This window comes from Centruroides vittatus, unplaced genomic scaffold (assembly GCF_030686945.1).
Source record: "Centruroides vittatus isolate TY-2023 unplaced genomic scaffold, ASM3068694v2 contig_2634, whole genome shotgun sequence".
Classification (NCBI taxonomy): Eukaryota; Metazoa; Arthropoda; class Arachnida; order Scorpiones; family Buthidae; genus Centruroides; species Centruroides vittatus.
In genome coordinates, this window is record NW_027121678.1 from 279,283 (window position 1) to 291,728 (window position 12,446).

Below are 12,446 nucleotides of genomic sequence, written 5' to 3' on the forward strand. Positions count from 1 at the left end.
TTTTGTAAGAATTATATTTAGTTAATTATTTTGTTAAATTTTTTAGATGGCACTACATGTAAAGCCAGTAAATCAAATGTAGACAGAAATTAATAGATATATAGAAATCCAATTGATAATTTGGGGTGGGATGTACATGATCTAAGTTAGAAAAATTTGAACATAATTGTCAAGTTTAGTAACAATTTGTCGAACAACGTAGTAGTGTATAGCAAACAACCATCCTCACTTATAGGTATAGATAACAAATTGAGAAACCATTTTGAATTTCATTTCTACAACTCAATGTGAAAAATAGTCAATTGTAAGAAGTTTCAAAACTTGTTTAGTAGCCAAAATGGCTTACAACAACCTCAGAAGAAATCTGCCATTAAACTTACAATAGATCAACATAAATTGGATCCAATAAATCTGAAGAATCTGGATGATCGGAAAATAAAAATAAAAATATTATACACCCACAACTGCCGTAAATGATCGGGTCAAAGTAACCCGATTATTTACGGCAGTTGTGGGTGTATTTGCTTAGGTTATCGGGTTTATTGACGTATATAAGAATATTGTTGAAATATTAGAAAACAGTAATAGAAAAGGAAATGAATATTTTGATTCATCTAATGATTAATGATGTAATTTTTATCAATACATAATTTTTCAAAAATAAATGGGTTATTTTTTCAAAAGAAATGTTACAGGACTTAGTTTTGTTGGTAACACCTTACATTAAAGTTACTTTGTCTTTCTAAAATTAAACTCGGAGCTTATCCATGAAAATATGTAGTATAGTATATATTTAAAATTAGAGAGGAAGAAATGATAAGTGATCGTATATATACTTTTCAGTAATTAAAATGTCGACATAAATATTTACACAGAGTTACACACAGTGGACTTTCATCAGCTAAGATAAGTTACGATAAATGTACATTATTGAATGAAATATTTATTTTCATTTTTACATTGAATAAACATATGTTTATAACTGCATTACTTAGATATAATAAATGAGAGTTAAAATGATACTGATTATCAAAGCTTTGACAAAAATTTCAGATTCGATTTTTTATGATCAATAAAAACTTATTGGAAAGATTTGGTATGTCAATTTTGAAATGAATATGTTAAATTATTAAAATAACTAAAGATATATAATTTTTTTAATTACTTTAAATAAATTAATTTTATTTAACTGATATAATAATATCAAACACAATGTTTAAAGATTGATAATGTAATTAATTATAAATCAAAATAAATAATTTTAAAAATTTGATTTTATATTTCAATATTCAAATTAATAATATAAATTAAGTAAAATAAATCCAGATGATCTTGCCAAATTATTGAACTATAATAAGGCAAAGTTAATAATTAATATAAAAGTAATACCAGTATGTCTAGAGGTAGGTGGTTAAGCTACCATCTAGTGATAATCTTTAATAATTATAATAAATTAATTTTTAATTTAGAATTTCTGGAAGAAAATATATGGATTTGTTGTTTAAGTAAATAATTCTTTAATGCAAGTATAGTGTGTGTGTATGTATATATATATATATATATATATATATATATAATTACTCTATATGTTCAATGAATTGCTGTTTAATATGAATGTTCTTACTTAGATGACATTAACCAGTTATAGATATATAGAAGTGATTTCACCATTAAAAGAAACTATTATTCTTAGAGTATAATTTTCCAAAAAAACTGATTTATTGATATTGTGAATTGCAGTAATTAAACCGCAAAAGGAAAACTGAAGAAATCCTTTAATATATTTAATATTTGATTAAAAAAAAGTTATTTTTATCTGCCAATAAAGACGAAATATTATACTCAATGTATAATTTAACATATTCAAAAGATTAACATAAAACAAATCTCTCGACATATTAAACGGTAAGTAAAATAAGTCTAAGTATTTCTAGTAATATATATTTTGAAAATTAATATATTTATACAATAAATTTTACAATAGTTTTCATTATTATTGTATATAATAAAGACCTTTAATTAAAATTACTAAAAATTAAAATATTATGTATTCAAAATGCATTTTGAATACATAATAATCAAATCTAATCTAAAAACTAATTTATTAAAGTATGCTTCACTGTAAAGCACATGGTGCTGTGCAGTGAAACATGTTTTACAGGCGCTTTAATAAAAAAAATACGATAAAAATTCGGCAAGTTATCACAAGACATTAATTTCAATGGAATGTATCGTTTCAACATACCTCTATACAAAAATACATTTATCTTTTCTAATCTTCTAAATTTCACATTTTGTTCTAATTGCGAAATGGCGACCGCCTTTAGTTTGTTCATTAGCGACATCTGTCGTTGGAGTTTTCAACTAGAATCCAATCTTTATTTCTTTAATAAATGAAGCAGAGAATTATAAAGACGTATGTAAAAATTTTAAATATATATATATATACATTAAATATTAATATTTAGTACATATTGAACGATTATTATGATTAAAATTAATGTGATAGCGATTATAGACTATTAGTCTGAATCGCTACCAGATTTTTATATTATTTAAATTATTTAAACTAATAAAAAAAATTATATAATAATTTCCTTAAAGAAACTATCGCGAATAATGTGTTATTGAATACTTTTAACTCGTAAACATTATTCAGCTTATTAGAAAGTATACCAAAAGTAGCGACGAATCTTCTAATGCATATCAATCTCCTAGCTTTTAAATGATATAAAATATAATAAAATGTTTAGTTTTACATTAAATTAATTGATAAACTGATTATTAAATTGAGGATTTCTCAATAATTATTTTTTTTTATATATATATAATTACGCTTTAAAATGAGCGGTTTATAACGAGATCGCTCGTTAATATTAATGATCTTATTTGAAGTAAAGTATTATCAGTAGATTATACGGACGAAAAAATTAAAAGATAAACGAAGATTTTTCCTAATCCATTAAGCAAAATTTAATTTGAAACTAAATTTGTTGTTAAAACCGGATCTAATTTTATTTAATTGATATTTTATTAACTCGGAATTTTTATAAAATGGCAACTTTTCTCGCCAGAGGTCCAACAGTCGAGCGCATCGTAATCAAATAGAAAAACTATTAAGAGTCACGTGATTAATTGCTTATTTTCGAGTGTGGTACTTTCGTCCCTCCGAATAAAACTTTATTCTCATACTATGAACTTAGCAATGGTGTATACATAATAGTCGATAGGATTTTTTTACATACTCACAATATAATGGTTTCTTAAATTAATACAATAGATATAATAGTATATAATGATACCGCTTCCATTTTAAAGTAGTTAATATCTTATTTGGTGCCTGTATTGACCTCAGAACACGAATAGAAACGTATTTCTTGGAAAGGGGGACGTTTTCATCCGCTTTCTTGACGGACGGCGTGATAGTATGACGTATAGATCACGTGATGAAACGTCAGCTGATGACAATTTCTTCAGAACGGACGTAAGTCACTCGTCACCCTTTTTTTTTTTGTTAAGATTTTTATATATTATCGTGTCTCTAAACTTTTGAAAATTATTAAAAATTAATTCATTTTAAGCTTTAAATTTTACCAAAAGAATTCATTTCGTAGTTAAATTAAGCTGGTTACGATTGAGACGAATTCCATCTTTGATCAAAGAAACAGAAATTTATTTCGAAATTATTTTCTATAATAAAAATTTAAGTAAATAATTCTACACACATCATACGTCATTTGAAATCGTAAAAGCCATTTTTAATGAGGGAGGGGGAGGGTCCATTTAAGTGTTGTCTACACGATTTAAGTTCCTAGAGCATTAAAAAAGTAACGTTTTATGACACGGATATAAATCTTGTCAGGCACCAATTTACACGTATTCATTAAAAACTGTCAATACGACCGTTCGATGTTACTTCTCTAAAACTACCAGCACGTAAAAAAGGGGGGGTCGCATAAATTATTTACTATTCGACGTATACCACAAATTTCGGAACCATTCTTAAATTTAATTAACATCTACTAATTTTTTTTTAACACAAATTTGCTTATAAATATTCTATTTAAAAAAAAAACATTAAAATATATTCCCATAAATCAGGCGATGTAATTATTTTGAATGGATTACGTAAATAAGTTACATAATGCAACTAGGATCAATTATTTTTTTTCCCCCTCCTTTCGAAACTTTTAATGTGACGGTCTAGGCTTACATTCTATAATTGAGATCAAATTAGTCGAAATTTCCTTTTTTCTCTCTGCAAATTTAATGAAACTTTAATTGCACTTCACTTTGTAAAAAGAAAAATAATAAAATAAAATGAAAAAAAAAACGAGAGAGATGTCCCGGTTAAAATTATTGCTCGGGAAGAGCTAATTTTAATAAGCTAAATTTCACCTATGTTTAGTAGTAATGTGTACTACATGATGATCGGTATTTGTTTCCTAAAGGCACAATTGAGGATAATATTTTTATATTTTATTTTAATCAAAAATACCTCTAATGTCGTCTCACTTCTCTTTTTTTCCATTTTCTTATGAAAGTGAGAATTTTAATATACATATTGAAACGAAATAAATGGATAAGGATGTAGCAATAACCTTGAAGTACAACATTTATTCTAACTCATTATACTAGTTAATTTTCGCTTATTTAATTAAATTTTTTGTTATCAGAAATTACTGGATCCACTTAAACAAATACTATTTTCTAAATATATATTTGTGTGAAAAATTATGTATATTTTAATTCTGCTATTATCGTATTTAACAGTAGCGTAACTAGGGAATGGTACAGTACAAGAAGCCCGTGTCCCCCTTACCGTTATAAATAAAGAAATGAAGGGAAAAAAGTTAAATAAGTACAGGAAAAGGATTTGAAGGCGACAGACACACGTAGTACAATATCTAAGAGTTTACGTTTTCTCCTCGGTAGATGCTACATCCCTAAAAGTACAGGGGATGTACAATAGGTAGATACGAATTCGAGTCTTCCTCCTAACATCGATTAAGCCAATTAAATTAAAATTTGGCATACACAGTAATTAATATCTAGTTTCAGCCAATGACTAAACCATTATAATTCTAACTAGATATTTTTAGGTTTTTGTAAAGCCAAAATTCTATGGTAATCTACGCTACGAAATTTTTGAACTGGTTTATTATTATTTCTGATAGGAATAACGGAAGAAATTTATATTGCATTTTTAATTTCTCGTCGGTAGTTGTTTTAAAGTGCAATTAAATTGAAAAAAAAAACAGCTAGGCTGAAAATATCCGTAATTCGATAGACAATTATTTTATTGTAGATCTGTATGAAATATTAATTACTGAATTATAATCGTTGGAAGGATATAGCCAACTGATTTATTTCTTCGTACAAGTGCATTTATTATTCTTTCACAGAGTAGATTAAAGAACCATTAAGACGATTCATCAATTTTTAATCATTCTTTCCCAGATATTTTCGATTAATATTTACCAAAATAGCTATACCGTAATACTCTGCATTTATTTATTACCCTTTTGAGAGTGTAGAAGTATTATATTATTTTTAAAGTATACAAATATATTATATTTAAAAAAAACTTAACCCGTTAATTTACTTTAGCTTAATTTTACGAATTAAATAGTCGACTAAATAAATTTTTACGTTAATTCGAAATTACACGGGATGGAAATTGATTTTAAATTACCATTTCTTTATTGGACTTATTAATGCGTTAATATTTGAAGCATAAGCTCTTATTAAAAAATATAGAGGAAAAAAGGCGATTTTATACAGCAGATAAGATACAACATATCAACTTGCAAGTGTATCATCAAACTTCAGAGACAATAACTCATCTTACTTTATCTAAAGTTGCTTCTCCGTACCGAACTCCCGACTGTCGGACACAGTCATCAATTTTAAAGGCAATTATCTGTTTAAAACCGACAGATACAGTCCGAGGACACTCTTCTGAACATACATTATTCATGCTAAAAATGCAGATGCACTACAAGGGAAAGATGGATGACACCAATAACTGATTGTTTTCTGGAGTACTAAATGCAACTAAAAGAATACAATTTTTAACTTATAAGGAGTAAAGTGTCACGTCACATGTTCTACTCACTTGTTCACAATGACATTGAAGACTGAATAAACCAGACAAGCTTTCTTTATATGAAATACAATGAAGGTATTATATAGAAATTACTCTATTGTGAGGCGACGGTAATTTATAAACATTACAAGATAAATTGCAATTTTATAAAAACAAATATTAATATTACACAAGTCATACTGAATATTATCCAAACATTTTTTACATGAAAATTAGAATATTAAAAATAATTGCAATGTAAATTTTTGATAAACTGAATATTAAAATTTGTAGAATTAATATATGCATTTTTTAAAATAAAACAAAAAAATTCTGTTAAAACTGAAGTATTTTTAAAATATATATTTGTTTCTCTGTAATTATGTATACAATTATTTAAAATTATCTAAATAATTATAAATTATCATAATTGGAATCTTGTTAGTGATGATTATAAATTCAGAAAAAAATTATAAATAAAAAACTACAAAAAATTGTAAATAGTTACATTTAACAAAACACACGGTCGTAAAATAAAGAAGTTAGATTAAATGTTTATTTACTTATATGTTTTTTGAGACAGTAAACATTTCATCCTTAGAAGCTTACAAATTAAACTGTAATACTCGACCACTATAATCAACAATTTTGTTGTAAAAGTAAAACAGACCGAGGCAATTTAGTTGGCGAGATTCTAAGAAAAAAGTTGTTGTTTTACTGCTAAAAAGGATATTTTATCTAACTTCATTTACAGTTTGATTTAACTACTTTAATTGGAATAAACAGAATTCTGTATTGATTTTAATTGAAACAATTAAAATTAGGATATAATATATTAGTCTTTTTTCTAAACTGTTGTTACAAATTTAGTTTTTAATATACTTTCTATTTAAAATTATTTAGATTAAAAAAAAAATTAATTATAATTTTTCATTTCTAATAATGGCTACTCTAAGTTAAAATCTAATAATTTATTTGTTAGCAATTAACATATTTTTCAAATGTTGAATACAAGAATGAAATTTGGGTACTGGTTTTATCTAAATAATAGCCACGGCTACTATTTTAAAACTGCATGTTTTCTCTGCAGTTACTATTTGAGAGCGGATATTATTTATTTCTTTTGTATATATACTGTACCGGTTTTATATCCATTGTTAATTAATAAAATATTTATATATTTATTTCCGAAAGTTTGATTTTTAAAGCAAATTAAACTTAAAAGATACCTGTTGCCATTTCTTTATAATGAATATTACTTTCTATATACATATACCAGAAATAAGAAAATAATTAAAAAATACACATACTGTATATTGTACAGTACATTTTATATATTGTAATTCATTTTCTGTTAAAGTTTGCGTGTTAAATAAATATGATACCTAACTACCATAGTTTACAATATTTATTAATTGTATATCGTTTTCGTAAATCCTTAATAGTACAAACAGCTATTATTCGAGAGTAGTCATTACATCTAACTTTAAGGTTGAGGGACAATAATATAATTATATATATATATATATATATATATATATATGAAAGATTTTAGTTAGATACTAAAAACTATCCTATAATACAGTGTTTCTCAAACTTTTTGGACCGCGACCCCCTTCTGCACTTAAAAATTTCAAAGGACCCCCGAAGAATGAGTATGTGTCGAAAAACATCCCGGAGGGAGGGGGTTAGGCTCGTATTTAAATATTTATATTTTTTTATTATTTATATGTGCAATTTATTTAAGTAGAAATTATTTTATATAGTTTTTATTTCTATTATTTCTAAACATGAATCCATAGTAAATTTATAAAATATTTGAAAAAAATTGATCTAGAATCAATTTTTCAGCAACCCCCACTTTGAGAATCACTGCTATAATAGTAACTGCCCCTCAATCTTAAAGCTAGAAGTAATAACCACTCTTGAATAATAGCTGTAAGTATTAAATAAATTCATATCCTAAATACATTTTCTTTTTTTGATTAAATATGAGAATTTAAAAATAAAGTTACTGAAAACAAAATGTTCTTTTTTGTCTTTAAGAAAACAAATATAAAAATTTTCTTTTTAGTAAGCTTTGTATAATTAAACTTGGTATTATTTAATTTTTGAAATACTTTCAAACATATACTTATTTGTTTTTAATTCTTTTGTTTGGCAATAAATATATTTTGAAATTTTTAATTTTTAGTCAACGTATGACGAATAAACATACTTAATTAATGTAAATATTATTTTAAGAAATTAATTCTCCAGATGAAATATTTTTGTTGTGTCAACTCATACATTTGTTAAGAAGGAACAGAAATGAAACCATGAATATTTGAAACTAAATATATTGATTAAAATGATTGAACTTAATTGTTAAAAATGCTATTCTTTAAATTATAAAAATTTATGTTAATCTAAAGTAATGACGATAATGTGTAACTTGAGCCACTGAGCTTATTTTATTAATAAAAATATATAAATAATCTAATTATGCTTAATTATTTAAATGATTGAATATAATTATATAGTAATTTTAATAATTAATTTCAATTAAAACAAAAATTAAAAATTAAACAGATTAATATTGATGAAGAAAATAGGTATATTGTAATTTGAATGTATTCATTTAATTGTTCTAAATATACTTTTTTTTAATCATACATAAAACAATACATTAACAAATAAGATATATTATAAAATAAATATAAAACTAAATGTTGAAGTTGTAAGAAAACTTTATTACTGCTTTTTTAATATTTGATTAATTAAAAGTAAACTATATATATACATAATTATATTGTTTACTTTTAATTATATTATGTCAATAAATTTATTATCTAATAAAATAACAATGTAGAGAAATAATAAAAAAATTAAAGGTAGATAAAGATGGTAATATTGTGATCCCACACACAACATAAAAAAATTACAGGAACATAGTACTGTGAATAATTATCAGACTTCGAGGATTGATAATTAACAATTTAAAAAATTTTTATATATCTACTAAAGAATTTAATAATAATGAATTATAATGGTTTTTTTTCCCCCTAAATATACATAGGAATAACTCCAATTTTAATTTATTGATTTATAATATACATAATTCATTGAACTATTACAGGTACACCACTGAAATTCTGGCAACTGAGGGTCCAGCACCTCCTTTAAACGTTATATGAAATTATGAGAGAGAACTTGAAATTCCTGCAGCCACCAGATTAGTTTACTGGGCACTTGTAGATAGCACTGTGTGTAGGGCTCACTTATTTATATTTCTTACATTGCATTTATTGATGATGATACTGCAATTTTATGATATTCTAAGTTTATTTTGCTAAAATTTAACCCTAGATATGACTTCTAGGAGAATCTAGTCTTCTGAGAGATGAAAGTGTCAGTTATGGTGTCAAATGCTATATACATTTAATATTAATATTTATTTAATTTAAATTTCTAGCAGTCCATACTATAGATACATGGAAAGAGTACAATTAGTGGGTTAGAGGAGTGTTGATGAATTATTACATGTGACCACAGTTGGTCCAGTAAAATGGTTAATCAGGCAAGGCTTTCGAACAAAAAGTGTCAGAAATTTGGTGGTGTACCTGTATTTCAAAAACAATATTTATTGACGTCATTAGTTGTATTCAATAATAAAAAAAAGAAATTTATTAATTATTCATTAGCTTTAATATTTTTGCTACTATAAAATAAATTTACAAATTATAATATAAACTTTGCTTAATTTATGTTAATAATTTATTTCGTGTTTTATTATTATTTCATAAAAATTCTGCAATGTTTTCTTTCTTTAAAATTAATAAAAATTATTAAAATATTACACAATTGTAAATAACTACATAGACAACCGTGTAATTATTTTAATTAAAAGTGAGTCACTTGACTACAAATTATACAATTATAAATAATTACTTAAAAAAAAAAATCACTATATGGTGCTTTTGAATTTATTTAATTAGAAGTAATCATTGTACAGAGTTGTCTCTTGATTATTAAACTAAAGTTATCATATTTAAGATGCATTGCATTTAATATTTATTATTAACTATATAGGACTATAAATTTATATATGTATATATACAGTGCCGCCCCTAGCTTTTGTGGGGCCCTTTCTAAAAATAAATTAAAGTATTAGTAAAAAAACCTAGTAAGTAAAATAATTAACGTTAACCATTCAAAAATTTATTTAAACAAAATTGCGGAAATTATAGAACAAAAAGTGTAAAAAAAAATATTTTTTTTTAAGATTGTATGTTTGTTTTTATTTATTTTTATCTTAATTTTTTAAATGAACCTTTCGCACTATTTTACGTAATATTAATTTTGCGGGCTTTTATTTCAGCAAAACCTTTTATTAAATCATCGCATTTAATTTTTCACATATTTCGTGCTCAGTAGATAAAAGTGTCAGATTTGTTAATCGTTCCTGTGACATTGTTGTCCGTAAATAATTTTTAATCAGTTTTAATTTAGAAAAACTTTGTTCTGCTGATGCTGTTGAAATCGGAATTGATGATAATATTCTTAAACAAATGGCCAGATTTGGAAGAGAGTCGTGCATATTTCTCAGCATATTCAAGCACTGTACTGGTGTTGCATTTTCACAATTATAGATCGAACAAAAAATTTAATTTTGTCGTATAAACCGGCTCCATTTAGATAACGGTTATCATGCCTTAATTTTAAATCTAAATCCATGCAAAACTTTTTAAGTTGGTCGTCTTCCATTGTTCATAATAGTGGAATATTGTAAAGAAAACTGAAAATATTATTAAGATTTTCAATTTGTTCAAATCTTTCTTGTAATGAAGATATGGCTCGATCTATTTATTGTTAAGAAATAACTTCTGTAGAAGTTTCATTCTGGATCATTTACACATTCATCTGCTCTTTCTCCTTCATAATCAAATAGTATTCTTATTCTTGAGGTTTTTAACTTGTTTGAAATAATTTTTTCACAAATATTATTTGCTTCCATTTTAGATTTTAAAAAATTTATTAATGCGATAGATGATGTTGACAATTAGTTAGGACATAAATAGCAGTTAAAACAAAATGCCTTATCTTTTACTTTTGAATAGAGAAGCCAGTTTCTGCAATATTTTTCTCTGTTTAAATTGTACAGTACTTTTGTATAATAAGATACATTAAATTTTCTACCTAGTTCATCTATGGGAAAATCGTAATTCATTACTTGAACAATGTTTTTAATTAATTAATAATAATCTGATTTTCTCAGAGGGGTGTGATGGCCATGTTCCAGGATCGTCTTCCAATATGGTTGGATAATTCTTTAGTTTCCTCGTTTGCGCTAAGAAAAAATCTTCTTGGCCTTCATCATCATTTATAGCTCCATCTTCATTCAGTAATGAAGGTAATTCTTTGTATGTAATTTGTAATTCTTCTTTATTTTGTACACTAGTGCTATCTATAGCCAGATCGTTTTCTTCGTTATCAGTTTTAAAATATTTTAAAAGACTATCTTTTTGACGACTTTCTAAATATTTTTTATTTTCGGCACATTTTCTTTTCTGGTTACCACTTAAATAATTTGTATTCTTATCACAATCTTTATAAATTAAAAAAAAAGTACCATTAAGCAGCATAAATTTGTTCAATTAAAAGATTTATTAGCTTACAATATGCTCAAGTGTATAAATGTCCTATGCTATGATAACTACACCAAACTGACTTGGTGCCTAGTTTTGTTGGTAGGTTACATACTGCCAACTTACAATTTATATTATAAAAACTATTTTTTTCTTTATTATTATTTTGATTAATTTTAATAATAATAATAACAAATACTAATAAAAACAAATATATTTGAATTTATACATTAAACAGTTATTCTTTTTGTAGATCATAAAATTAATTAGTAGCAAAGTTGTGTCAAGAAATCAAGATTCATGAGATTTTTCCAGTGTACCTTACAATTATATTTTAAAATGAAGTTTTACGTTGAAATACAAGTAGTTACGTTTTAATTATAAAACATTATTATGCTGCATCCTCTTAAGCGTGGGGCACGGGGCGGCCCTGTATATACATATCAAAATCATTAGCAATAATACATTTCTTAAAAAGCAATTACAAGTAAGTACTATTTTTAACTATTACACAATTTATTATTATTAAACTTATAACTTGAAATATACTATTTATTAATGAAGTCTTTTAAGAACTTCTTTTGAAGTTATGAAACAATTAAATGCTCAAATTTATACCAGATTTAACTAATAAACTAATACTGATTTTCATAGTTTAAAATTAATATTTTATGCTAACTCCTTTTATAAAAGCCTTAGTTCCTCTATTTAATTCTGAACTATTATACAAA

The 12,446-nt window shown here is 24.9% G+C and overlaps 1 protein-coding gene across 4 annotated transcripts in view; it reads right to left on the reverse strand.

Moving 5' to 3' along the window:
• Positions 1-12,446, reverse strand: part of LOC136971600 (uncharacterized) — a 63,876-nt gene that overhangs the window by 16,089 nt on the left and 35,341 nt on the right. The window contains exon 1 of one of the 4 annotated variants that reach the window (XM_067266070.1): positions 2,246-2,379. The exons of the other annotated variants lie outside the window; for them this stretch is intronic. Within the exon in view, the coding sequence (XP_067122171.1) occupies positions 2,246-2,263 (18 nt within the window). The 5' untranslated portion in view covers positions 2,264-2,379. Of the gene's footprint in view, positions 1-2,245; positions 2,380-12,446 lie in introns of those variants that run through there. 4 annotated transcript variants of the gene reach the window in all.